This window comes from Chinchilla lanigera, unplaced genomic scaffold (assembly GCF_000276665.1).
Source record: "Chinchilla lanigera isolate Chin_1 unplaced genomic scaffold, ChiLan1.0 scaffold00014, whole genome shotgun sequence".
Taxonomy (NCBI): domain Eukaryota; kingdom Metazoa; phylum Chordata; class Mammalia; order Rodentia; family Chinchillidae; genus Chinchilla; species Chinchilla lanigera.
The window spans coordinates 33,067,587-33,080,374 of record NW_004955415.1 but is presented as its reverse complement, the minus strand read 5'-3'; the positions used below and the strand labels follow the sequence as shown (position 1 = coordinate 33,080,374).

The window sequence follows — 12,788 nt, the reverse complement described above, 5'->3', positions numbered from 1 at the left end:
TGTCTCTAACTCACTATTATTTGTCTATTTGTTTTCCTGAGAAACTATTTTGTAGATAACAATATGTAAAACAATAACCATTGATAATTTCCTACCATTTTGTCTGTAATTTGCTAAGTCCCCCCTATTATTATGTTATCCTTCTTTTACTCTTTAAAATAAAAAAAAATAATAAAGTACCAATGTTCACTTTTTTGTTTTGTTTGAAGACAGGCCCTCGTTATGTAGCTCAGGCTGACCTCAAACTCAAAGTGATTCTCCTGCCTCAGCCTCCTGAATGATTATTGGTGTGTGCCACCAAGCCCAGTCCAATGCTAATTTTGATCACCTGGTTAAGATGATGCCGGTCCTTTTCTACACAATCCATTCTCCCTTTGGTACCATCATAACATTGGAAAATGGAAATGGAACCACTGCAAGTCAGGAACATCTGTAAAAACTACCTTTCCCCTGTTCTAATTAAAAATGCCATCTGTGAGCTACTCCTTTGAGACTGTGAATATCCACTTCCCCAGTGATAAGCCTTGCCTCGAATCAATTATTCCTCTAATGGTTGCAAACTGGTGATTTTTCTAATTCAGCCTGTCCTTCTTCATGTAGTAGTTAGCATTCCAGAACAGATTTTTTTTTTTTTTTTTTTTGAGACAGGGTCTCACAATGTAGTTCAGGCTAGACTTGAACTATGTAGCCCAGGCTGCCGGCAAACTACTCATGGTGATCCTCCTGTCCCAGCCTCCCAAGTGCTGGGACTGTAGGTGCGCACCACCATGCCTGGCTTCACAAGTAGCACTGGGCTCCACACTCCTCCCGAGCTGGGCCTCCTAGTCTGTTTTCAGGAGTGCCTGGTGAGCGATAAGGTTGGTAGGTCCCAGTGCTGCTCTGTACCCCTGGGCAATCTCACGACCCTCTCTCTGGCTCTTCCTTAGCAGCCAGCAGGAGGAGGCAGGTGGGTTCGGACTCAGGACTCCGCAGCCTGCGTCGGGCTGTCCTCATCCCCACACACTTCTCTTTCCAGGGGTGCAGGAAGGCAGTGCCCACGGCAGGGTCCAGCAGGGTAGTGGGCACTGCCCCCTCAGTGGGGGTGGCAAAGGTCAACAGAGCAGGAAGGGAGGGACAATAGCTGCTTCTGCTGCCCAGCCTGGCAGGATCTGTGTTTACGAGCTGGGTGGGGCCAGCCAGGCGGCCTTCAGCGGCTCAGCCCAAGGCCCTGGCTCCTCTTTCACTTTGCCCTACTGCAGGCCGTGGGGAGGCTAGAGCGCGCCACAACTCTCCCTGGGGACTTCCAAGACCTAGTCGGTCCAGGAAGCTCGCGCAGGGTGGAAGACTCTAACTAGGGCTCTCCAAGAACTACAATTCCCAGCACACACTGCGCTCTCAGCCCCAAAAGCTGAGTGGTCAACCGTAAACCAGGAGAAAATCTCGCCTGTTTTGGGAACTGAGAGTCCTCACCTGTTTCAGATGTGTTTGTGTTTTTCTTTCCCGGACCTGGGCTTCCCTGAGAGCTGGAGAACTCTACCTGGCCCATCCATGCTACTCTATGCTAGTGTAGGGGCAGAGGGGGAGAGGGTGGGCACAATGACTGGCACAGGAGGCTCAACCTCTGTCCTCGGACGCTGGTTGGTTACTGCCGATGATGGAGCACATAGTAGGTATAGTAGGTGCTCAACTAACCAAACGCGAATATAACCTAACGCCCTTCTCTCTCATTCCATTGTATCTTTTTTCGAGGCGTGGTGGTGCATGCTTACCATTCCAGCTTGTCATTCCAGCACCCGGGAGGCTGAGGCAAGAGGATCGCCACAAATTTGAAGACAGCCTGAGCTACATAGCGAGACCCTGTCTCAAAAAAAAAAAAAAAAAAAACTAAAACCAAAACCATTGTGCTTTTCGCGCTGCTTGGCTAGCTCCCCACACTGCCCTATCCTACAGTGCGTTGTAATTTCTTCTTTGGTCCTCAGGCCGTGCACGCAGCTTTTCATCGATCCGTGTGTGGAGCCTGGCACGGCGCATAGGGAGAATTAATTAGCTGATGAGTGAATGAATGAATGAACTAATGCCTAAATGAATGCTTTTGTCCATTGTCCCTTGCAGGCAGCAAGGACACCCAGGACCCTCCCTATTCATCTCGATGAATGCATCTTTCTATCCTCCCCGAGCAAGGCCGGGCTGGGACAGAGGAAGCCAGGCGGGAAAGCTGTTCGGGGACCCAGGGACTTCCAAAAGGGTCTGCTTTTCTGGACACTGAGAGCTCAGGTCTTCTGCCCGAAACTAGGCTCGGGTCACCTGACTCCTACCGCCAATCCTCCGCCCTTAACACCAGGGCACACCAGACAGACACTCAGCCAGCAGCACGTGGTCTGGGGGTCCCAGCTTCCCATTGGCTGCTAGCTTGCTTCCTCCCGTGCGATTGGTCCGGGCCCCGCCGCAGAGCCCCCCTCCGCAGCTTCACGGTGGTACAACCCGCCCCGGCCTAGGCTGGGCGGGATGGTCCACTGAGCCGAGGGGAGGGGAGTGTGGGAGAGCCGGGCGTGGCGGAGCGATCCCTCTGGAATGTTTCCGTCGGCTCCGCCCAAAGCGGGAAGGCGCCGATTGGTAGCAAGCTATGGGTGGTCGCCACTGATTGGCCCTTGCTATGAGCTGGCCCCGCCCCCTAGCCGCCGCTGCGGGAGAGGCCCGGTCCGGAGTTTGCGGAGGACCAAGCGGGGCGCGCTCAGGCCGGCAGCGGCGACTCAGGTGAGTGTTCCCAGCCCGGGAAGGGACGGCCCGGGGAGGCCCGGTATGCACTCCTGAGGTTCGGACCTCGAAGATTGCCCGATCGTGCGAGGTGGGCCGCAGCTGGAACTCCAGGCTGCGCGCTGGGATGCACGAGCCCTCTCCCGGCTAAACGCCATCCCCCGCGGGGAGAGCGGCGATCGCTGGGGTCTGAGGTGAGGACCGCGGAGCTTTCTTGTAAGGCATTTACCGTGCGGGTCTGTGGATCAAAACACCGCACAGGAAGAGGCCGCTAACCTCTCCTCGAGGAAGGCAGCGAGCCCAGAAAGGGAGCAGTGACTAGCCCAAGGTCACACAGCGCCAAAGTTCCGGACGTGGGACTTGAACCTGCCTCAAGGACCCGAACTGAAGTCTCCACCACTAGATCAGACGCCTTTCCTGGGCGCAGGTGTCTTGCAGGGCCGGCGCTCCTCCCCGCCGGCCCACCCACATCTGGGCCACACCTCTTGGCATTTACCTACTCCCCACCTGGAGGTCACCAGGCACCGGTCACACTAACCAGAAGTTGCCCTGTCCCTTCTCCCCTGAGCTGAGAGGCGCGGCCGAAGGCCTGGGTCGTGAGAGGCGAGTGGCATCTGTGGGCAGAGTGGGCAGGGAGCCAGGGTGTGGGGGTCTCAGGTCGGCGGGGCCCGGAAGGCTTTGGGCGTTCTCCCTGGAAACTCGGGCCAAGCCGGTTTGTCGAGGGTGAATCAGACGCCTCCTGCCCGTCTTCTCGCCAAAGCAGTACCATGCTGGGTGTGGTGTCCACCTGCCCAGCCTCATCGAGCTCCCAGAAACTCCCGTCCCTACTTCCTGCTCCTCCCTGGGGGTTGCTAAGAGTCAGCCCTTTCCTAGGAACGAGACGCTGTAGATGCTGGCGTCTCACCTAGTCCGTTAGGTGCAGGCAAACTCCTGTCTATTCCTGAGCAGGCAGAGTGGGGAGGCAAGGATGAAGGGTCAAAGAGCAGCTTGAGGATATAAGATGCACTCATTCATCCCACAGCTCGCTTGTTCTGCTGCGGTGGGAAGGGAACCCAAAGCTTCCTGCAAGCTAGACAGGTGCTCTACCACTAAGCGATGTCCCCAGCGTCAACAGACATTTATTGAGCACCTACTACGTGTCAGGCACTGTATTTGGTACCAAGCATATAATAGGGAAAAAGGCAGAAATCCCTGTTTTGAGCTGGATGTGGTGCTGCCCGCCTATAATCCCAGTACTCGGGAATCTAAGTGAGGAGGATCCCTGAAAGTTTGACATCAGTCTGGACTACATAGTGAGTTCAAGGCCAGTCCGGACTACAAAGTAAGACCCTGTCTCCAAAAGGGGAAAAAAATCCCTGCATTGGGGGAGTTAACATTTTATGGGGCGGAGGGAGACGACAGGGAACAAACAAGGAAAACATAAAGGAGATAATTTCAGGGGCTGGGGATTTAGCTCAGCGGCACAGCACCTGCCTGGCAAGCACAAGGTCATGAGTTTGATTCCCGGTACCGGAAAAAAAAAAAAAAGGAGATAATTTCAGATTGCACCATGAATAGTATATGAGGGGTGGCACCGTACGCTGTAGCTGTAGACCAGGGGTACTCCTGAAGAGGGTGGCTTAGGGCGTCCAGGCCTGAATGACATAAAGGAGCTAGCCCAACTGAGCTCCGCAGGCTGGATGGATCTTGGGATCACTGGTGGGACTGGAAGGGAAGCCAGGGTGGCGATTATGTACAAATGTGTGGGTCATAGTAAGCGGGTGCTGGGTTGGAATTTTTCTCCTGTAAGGTGGATCCTGTTGTAAGATTTGAGGCAGAAGAGCAATGTCATCTGGTTTACATTTTAAAATAGAGACACACAGTTAAATAACAGCCTGGAGGCTGGAAGACAGGAGTTCTGTCAGGACAGTGTGTAATTAAGTTCATGGGCCTGAGCTGCCTGGTGCATAGAGCCTTTCCCACAGGCTGGGGCAAGCCAGAAAGGCTGCCCAGAGGAAGTGGCCTGGAACAGGCCTTGGCAGGCAGACAGGAGTGGAATGGTCCTAGATGGGACGGGGTAGGGCCGGGAGACACCCGGGATGGATCTAACAGTAGTGAGAGAGCCAGGCAGCTGGGCATGGTGGCACATGCTTGTTATTTCAGCACTGGGGAGGCTGAGGCTGAAGGATTGCTTTGAGTTTGAGGCCAGTGTGGGCTACATAATGAGTTTAAGGCCCAAACTACATAGTGAGACCCTTTCTCAAAAAAGAGAACAAAAAGAGGTGTGCAGCGGCATACCCTGAGTAATTTAGTGAAACTCCGTCTCAAAATATAAAAATCTTTAAAAGGGGGCTCAGGGGTGTAGCTAAATGCAAAAGCCCTGGGTTTGTTCCATCCTAGTACTACAAAAACAAACAAAAATAATAATGACAGCCACGGGCTGGAGGGCAGCTCAGTGGCACAGTGCTTGCTAGTGTGTGCCCTGGGTGCCCTCTGCAGCACTTCAGAGGTGGCAGTGAACGTGAGAATAATAACTGTGGCCCCTAAGTGGTGAGTGGGTCTCCAGCCCTGCAGTCTGTCTGGGTTCCCGTGAGCAGCCTGAGCAACAGAGACTCTGCCCGTTTTGCAGATGAGGACGCTGAGGCCCATGAAGTGAACCCTGCTGCCCACAGCCACGCGGTGAGTAAGGGACCAGGCTGGGGTTCAGATCTGCACGGATCACCCCTTGCTCACCATAGAGGATGCAGGACTGGCTGAAGCAGGGCTGGGTCAGGGTGGAGGTGACACGGGCAGCTGGGGTCCAGGGAACTGGACGTCTAGGACTTGGTGACTGAAAGGCGGGACGGATGGATGGTTCAGGGCGTTTACTCCGAGGGCACAAGCACACTGCATGGCTGAGCAGAGGACAGGGGGACACGGATCATATTTCACAGGATTTCTCAACTGCTGTCTGGACTGGAAGCGTGGCAAGAGGACAGGCCCGAGCCCCGGAGTAGCCAGCACACACCCCAGGTGAGCGGGTCAGTGAATGGATGAAAGGGTTCACAGGTGGGCACTTGGGTTGGTGCGGCCCCCCTGGGCTCTGTGGAATCCAGGATGCCCCCGAAGAGGTCTGACGAGAGCATACTGGAAGTGCCTTTTGCACAGGACAACAAGTTTTTTGTTTTTTTCCCTGTACTGGGAATTGAACTCACAATCTTGCGCTTGCCAGGCAGGTGCTGTGCCGCTGAGCTAAATCCCCAGCCCGACAACATGTTAATAATTCCATCTGTGGTGGCACACACCTGTCATTCCAACACTTGGGAGACAGAGGCAGGAAGATTGCCTAGAGTTTGAGGCCAGCCTGGACTACGCAGTGAGACTCTTTATTCAATTAAAACAGAAAAAAAAAACAAAAAAAACATAGTAATCTTTTGATCCAGGAGCTGAGTCAGGACACAGCTGTGCATAGTGCAGAACTCTCCATGGCTCCCATCTTCTAGCGGGTAAAAGCCAAGGTGCAGAACGCTTCACTCCCTCTATTTCTCTCCCCATCCCACAGGGCTTCCTCATTGCTCCTCATTAAGTCCCCACCACAGGGCATTTGCACTGACTATTCGGCTGCCAGGATCCTTGTTGCCCTATATCCCTGCATGGATTCTTTCTCTTGTCCCATAGGTCTCTGAGACCAGAGAGCTGTCCCTGACCATTCTGTAGAACTAGACTTACAATTTTTTTTTTTTTTTTTTTTTTTTGAAACAGGGTCTCACTCTGTAGTGCAGGCTGGCCTCAAACTCAGAGCTATCCTCCTGCCTTGGTAGTGCATTCTGTGCGCTTGGATGACAGGCACGCACCACCACACCCAGCTAGTCTTGTTTTCTTATCCTCACAGAACTAGTAGAAATGACATTAGAAATTTATACATTTGCTGGCTTACTGTTGGTCTCTGTCTTGGGACTGGATATTTCCAGAGAGTATGGTCACAGCTCTAGCTAGCACAGATACCCTTCCTCCTTCGGACACATTGACATGCCAGGGAATGGAAGTCGGCAGGCGGAGCACAAGATAGCATTCAGTTCTTTGTCACCTTGGTCTACTGGTTGTGTGCAGTGCCCAGCCTGTGTAACTGCACTTGGTGTTCTGGCCAGGGATCTTTTTTATGGCTCTTTTTTTTTTTTTTTGTACTGAGAACTGAACTCAGGACCTTGTACTTGCCAGGCAGAAGCTGTGCCACTGAGCTATATTATTAAAACAGTGTGTGGAGCCATATTATACACCTGTAATCCCAGCACATGGGAGGCTGAGGCAGGAAGATCACCATAAGTTTGAGGCCAGCCTAGGCTACATAGTAAGACCCTGGCCTCAAAACAAAACAAAAAACAACAACAAAAAAAAAACCAGATTGTGGAATATAGTAACAACCTCGCCCCCATGTTTGCTTGAAGAGAGGGAGGGAGAAAGAGAGAGACATAAAGAAACAGGGAGAACAAAGAAAGGAAATACAGTCATGTGCTACCTAATGATGGGATATGTTACATCATTACATCAATGGGGGAGCTCTTGTTCTGTAAACATGCAGTGTTCTTAGTCAAACTGCGACAACTGTGATGTCAGTGGGTGATAGGTTCTTTTTGGGGGCTGGGGATTTAGCTCAGCGGCAAAGCGCCTGCCTGGCAAGCGCAAGGTCTTGAGTTCGGTTCCCTGTACTGGAGAAAAGCCAAAAACAAAACAAAACAGAAGATTTCTGATAGGTTCTTTTTGTTGCTTGTGGTGCCAGGACTTCACACAGGCTAGACAAGCACTTAACACTGAGCTGCACCCAGCCCTAGGTGCTGATACGCTTACACAGCACGTGACTATGTATCTGTTAGGTTTTGCTGCAGTAATGAACATCCCCGTATCTTAGTTTCTGAATCAACCAAAGTTTATTTTTGGCTCTTGCTACACAGCCATGGAAACTCAGCAAAGATTCTCTTTTATTTGTTTTTGCGGTACTGTGGGTCAAACCCAGGCTCACTACTACTACATGCATTCCCAGCCCTTTCTATTTTTATTTTGAGACAAGATCTCACTAAGTTGCCTGGGTGGGACTTGAACTGGTGATCCTTCTGCCTCAGCCTCCTTAAATGCTGGGATCACAGGTGTATGTCACCACCCCTGGCTAAGAGGTTCCATGTGTTGTGGTCACTCGGTCCTGGCCTGGTAGAGTCACTACCCTGTCAGCTGTGGCTGGCTGATCCACAGCGCTTCAGGTGTCCTTATCTAGGAATCGAGTGCTTCAGCCTGGAGGTGCCGCATGTCACCTCCACCAGCAGTTCATGAGGCAGAGCTGTTCACCCACCTGCCCCAGCCTAGGAGGTGAGGGCTGTCCACCTGACGGTTTTGAAGTTGGACTCAGAAGTTTCAGCACATGGCATTAATGACTGTAACTGATAGAAAAATAAAAGGAAGCCGCACTGCTTTCAGCCTCCATTTCTTACCTGTTAAGTGGGCCTGAATGGCCAGGTGTGGTGGCGCATACCTGTAATCCCTGCCACTGGGAGGCTGAGGCAGTCGGATCCCTGAGTTTGAGGCCATCCTGGACTAGATAGTTAGATACGGTCTCAGGAAAAAAAAAAAAAAAAAAGAGCTAGGGATGTACCCCAGTAGTAGAGAATTTGCGTAGCAGGCACGAGGCCCTGGGTTCCATCCCCAATAACAGCATCAGTGCTGGTGCTCTAATACCAACCTCACATCCACAGATTCAACAATGAATTGAAAATATTTGGGGAAAAAATTGCCTTACAGAACACATTCAGACTTAAGTCATTATTCCCCCAAACAATAGGACATCACACCTGTCACCTGCATTTACTCTGTAAGATTTCTATGGCACCCAGAGTTGATTAAAGTACACAGAGGGGCGGGGGTGCTCAGGGCAGAGTTGGGTCCTGTCCCCAGCACTGTAAAAATAAAATGTAAATAAATAAAAATGAAGTATACTGCATAGGGCATAGGTTCTGTGCAAATACTCTTCTTTTCTTTGGTCCTGGGGAATGATCCCAAGGCCTTTAAACTGAGCTGCATCCCAGCTTCCCTCCTTTTTATTTATTTATTTATTATTTTTATTTTTTGAGACAGGACCTCACTATGTAGTGCAGGCTGGTCTTGAACTCGCTTATGTAGCCCGGGTTGGTCTCGAAGGAGTGCTGGGAGCCAACACCCTCGCCTGGCGCTTGCTTTTTGAATTTTGAGACAAGATCTCTCCCTGTAGTCCGGGCTTGCAGTGAACTCCTTGTTACCCGAGGTTGGCCTGGAACTCGCAACGATCCTCCTGCTACTTTCCCCGCAGGTCCCGGGGCGTCGCCCCGCTTGTCGCCTCAGCTGATGCCGCTGGGACTGGGGCGGCGGAAGAAGGCGCCGCCGCTGGTGGAGAATGAAGAGGCCGAGGCAGGGCGCGGCGGGCTCGGCGGCGAGCAGGGGCCACTGGGCGGGGTGGGCGCGGGGCTCCCCCAGGCTGGACTACCGCCCCCGCCCCCCGCGCTGCGCCCGCGTCTGGTGTTCCACACGCAGCTGGCGCACGGCAGCCCCACGGGCCGCATCGAGGGCTTCAGCAACGTGAAGGAGCTGTATGGGCGCATCGCGGAGGCCTTCCGCCTGCCGCCCGCCGAGGTGAGCGGGGAGGAGCCTGGAGACCCGCATGGCGCAGGTGGGGGGTGCTGATAGCAATATCTACAAGATGAGCCCCCGGAGGGCCCAACCCCAGTAGTTTCCAGAGAACTGACGGCTATTCCAGGGTGCCCTGGAGGTCTGCACCCCAGCAACTGAGGGACGGAAGCCCCGTAGCAGGAAGTCGGATGGGGGCGTGCCTCGCTCCAGCCCTGCCCATGGGGTCCAAAGACAGCCGGACAAGGAGCAAGCTCATGGGGACTGGCTGGGTGGGGTCTGAGCCCCCTCACGCACCCCACAGGCATCTCCCCAGCGGCCCCCCAATTGGCTTCGTGGCCTGGAAACAGCCCTGATGCTGAGGCAGGGCGGGATTCCCGGTCCCAGCCGCTCCCCACCTCTCGTCCGGGGCAGTTAGCGCAGGGACCCAGAGGGGCACGGACAGAGGGGTGTGTGCCCCCCGCAGGTGATGTTCTGCACACTCAACACCCACAAAGTGGACATGGACAAGCTGCTGGGCGGCCAGATCGGGCTGGAGGACTTCATCTTCGCCCACGTCAAGGGGCAGCGCAAGGAGGTGGAGGTGTTCAAGTCAGAGGACGCGCTGGGCCTGACCATCACTGACAACGGCGCAGGCTACGCCTTCATCAAGGTCCGCCACGGTCCCGGCCCAGGCGGGCGGTGTGGTGGGAGGGACCCCGGGCTCACGCCCCTTTCCCCTTGCGCAGCGCATCAAGGAGGGCAGTGTGATCGACCACATCCAGCTCGTCAGTGTGGGTGACATGATCGAGGCCATCAATGGCCAGAGTCTGCTGGGCTGCCGCCACTACGAGGTGGCCCGGCTGCTCAAGGAGCTGCCCCGCGGCCGCACCTTCACGCTGAAGCTCACAGAGCCTCGCAAGGCCTTTGGTGAGCACCAGGTGGAGAATGCGGGTGGCCCAGCTTTGGCACCCCAGTCCAGGCTGCAGGGCCCAGAGCCACCAGCAGGTGGCACCCAAGCCTGACGAGCGCCTTAGAAAGCAGGGACGGGGGGGCGGGGCGGTGCAGCTCCGCCCTGGCCTGGAAGCGGTGCTGGCTGTCTGCCCTGCTTGCAGGGACAAGGAGGAAGTTGCCCCACACCCACCTCCCAGGAGCCATTAGCCCAGCCAAGCGCCCCCAACCCTAGCCAGCCCCCCAGCTCTGAGAGGCTAGGCTTGGCTGCCCTGCGCCAGCCCCCCACTTTGCCATCTGGCTTCACTGACTCCCAGGAATGGGCCCCAGGCCCTGGGGTGGGGGCAGGGGACTCAAAGCTCTTCCCTGGGCAGGTAGAGCAGGTCTGTGGCCCTCAGCTGTACCCCCAGCCAGGGGCGCAGACTGAAGGACCTGGGCCTGGGCCTGAGCCGGGGCCCTTTCCCTCCTCCAGTCCTCCCCTGCCTTTCCCAGGCCTGCCCCAGCTGCCCCTCTTGCATCGTCCTGCTCTCCTGGCATCCACCCCTCAGGCTACAGGCATCTGGAGAAGCTTGAAGGTTGGGGGGTGCTGTGCAAAGCTAGGTACCTGGGTACCTGACCAGGGCTTCAGCTGAGCTGCCTTTCACCCTGCCTCCTACAGACATGATCAGCCAGCGTTCAGGGGGCAGCCGCCCCGGCTCCGGCCTACAACTGGGCACTGGCCGAGGGACCCTCCGGCTGCGATCACGGGGCCCCGCTACAGTGGAGGAACTGGTGAGTGTCCCCATAGGAAGCCAGCGCCCCCTCCCCTGCACTTTCTTTTCTTTTTCTTTTCTTTTTTTTTTTTTTGTCTTTTTGAGACAGGGTCTTGCTATGCAGTTCAGGCCGGCCTTGAGCTCACTTTGTAGCCCAGGCTGGTCTTAAACTCACAAAGATCCTCCTGCCTCAGCCTCCCGAGTGCTGGGATTACAGGTGTGCGCCACCATGCCCGCCTGGCTCCCTGCACCTTTTTTTTTTTCCCCTGCACTTTCATAGGGGCTGCCTGACCTGTTAGCTGAGCAGCTACCTGTATTCAGTCCACTCTTGCCACCTCCAAGACCTTTCTTGGGCAAGTAGGCCTCAGTTTCCCCATTTGTAAAATGGAGTCATAATACCAAATACCTTCCTCTCTGGGTGGCCATGAAGATTACATGCGGATGGAAATCTGTGTGAAGCTGGGAGAAGGGCAGATAAATAAGGATGCATAGGCTGGCACACCGGTACACACTTGTAATGCCAGCTACCGGGAAGATGGAGGCAAGATTGCAAATTCAAGGCCAGCCTGAACTTAGTGAGACCATTTCAGAATAAAATATAAAAGGCCAAGATGGAGCTGAGAGGTAGAATGCCCCTGGGTTCATGTGATCCCCAGTACTGCAACCAAAAAGAAAAGGCACTTAGGAAGGACGGTGGCCGTTAGATGACTGTGATGTGCCCATCCCTTCCCTGCATCAGCCCTCAGCCTTTGAGGAGAAGGCCATTGAGAAGGTGGACGACTTGCTGGAGAGCTACATGGGGATCAGAGACACCGAACTGGGTAAGTGGGCGCCTGGGGCTGGGGTAATGGGGGCTGGGGGTGGCCTAGGCCCTCTTACCCTGTTTCCCTTTTGTCCCCTGCCGGTGTAGCAGCCACCATGGTTGAGCTGGGGAAGGACAAAAGAAACCCAGACGAGCTGGCCGAGGCCCTCGATGAACAGCTTGGTGACTTTGCCTTCCCGGACGAGTTCGTCTTTGACGTCTGGGGTGCTATTGGGGACGCCAAGGTTGGCCGCTACTAGGAACCCACTGGACCTCTCAGTGACCAGGGCCAGCCTGCTGGAGGTCCCAGAGGGGACACCAGGCCGGGACCCTGCATGTCCAGCTGGAGCTCGTAGATGGAGCTCAGTGGTCAGAGGGTGGTGTGCAGCAGCAGCAGCAGCAGCAGCAGCAGGGGACCCCAGCCCTGCCTGCTCCAGTCGGTACCACGGTCTTCCCGGATCCCAGACTGGCTGGGTTCCCTCGCCCCCTACCTCAGCTGGATCAGGAGCCTGGGGAGGGCCCCACACTGGGCGGCCCCCCCCCGCCACGTTCCACTGTCAGCTGCCAAGTGGCTCCTGCATCTCCCTAGGGCCTAGGTTCTGTTTGGGGTTTCCTAACACAGGGAATGCAGGTGGGGTCCCCCTCAGCAAATGCAATAACCCCCTCCCATGCCCCCTCCTAAGAGGAGCCCCTGACTTGGAGTCTGTTACCTCCATGTTGGGGAAGAGTTTGCTGTGAACCCCCCAACCATCCCCCAACCCTGTTGTCTCACCCTCCAGGCCCCAGGGAGGGAGGGAGGCAGAGGCAGCGATGGCAGGGGCTTTTGTATCTGAATTTCTGTCTTGAACATAAAGGAGCTATCTGGATTGGGACCTGTGTGGCTGGGCATGTGGGGTGCGGGGTGGGCTGGGGCTGGGAAAGAACGCAGCAGCTGAAATCTATCTTCCTCGAGCTCCAAATTGAATTAA

At 54.9% G+C, this 12,788-nt stretch overlaps 1 protein-coding gene across 1 annotated transcript; it reads left to right on the top strand.

The window, feature by feature from the left end:
- Positions 1–2,625: 2,625 nt before the first annotated feature.
- On the top strand, positions 2,626–12,686 carry Gipc1 (GIPC PDZ domain containing family, member 1). Its single transcript, XM_005381102.2, has 9 exons — positions 2,626–2,733; positions 5,342–5,391; positions 5,646–5,724; positions 9,023–9,342; positions 9,803–9,988; positions 10,065–10,245; positions 10,925–11,037; positions 11,758–11,839; positions 11,929–12,686. Exons 4-9 carry the CDS (start codon positions 9,058–9,060, stop codon positions 12,078–12,080), a joined length of 999 nt encoding a protein of 332 aa, XP_005381159.1. The 5' UTR covers positions 2,626–2,733; positions 5,342–5,391; positions 5,646–5,724; positions 9,023–9,057; the 3' UTR covers positions 12,081–12,686.
- The last annotated feature ends 102 nt before the right edge of the window (positions 12,687–12,788 follow it).

What these genes read in the sequence shown, in the direction of transcription:
- Gipc1 (XM_005381102.2), top strand. Translation starts at nt 9,058, where the DNA reads ATGCCGCTGGGACTGGGGCGGCGGAAGAAGGCGCCGCCGCTGGTGGAG. An exon ending in AGAGCCTCGCAAGGCCTTTG is followed by an intron (nt 10,246 to 10,924) that starts GTGAGCACCAGG and finishes TGCCTCCTACAG; the next exon opens with ACATGATCAGCCAGCGTTCA. An exon ending in GATCAGAGACACCGAACTGG is followed by an intron (nt 11,840 to 11,928) that starts GTAAGTGGGCGC and finishes CTGCCGGTGTAG; the next exon opens with CAGCCACCATGGTTGAGCTG.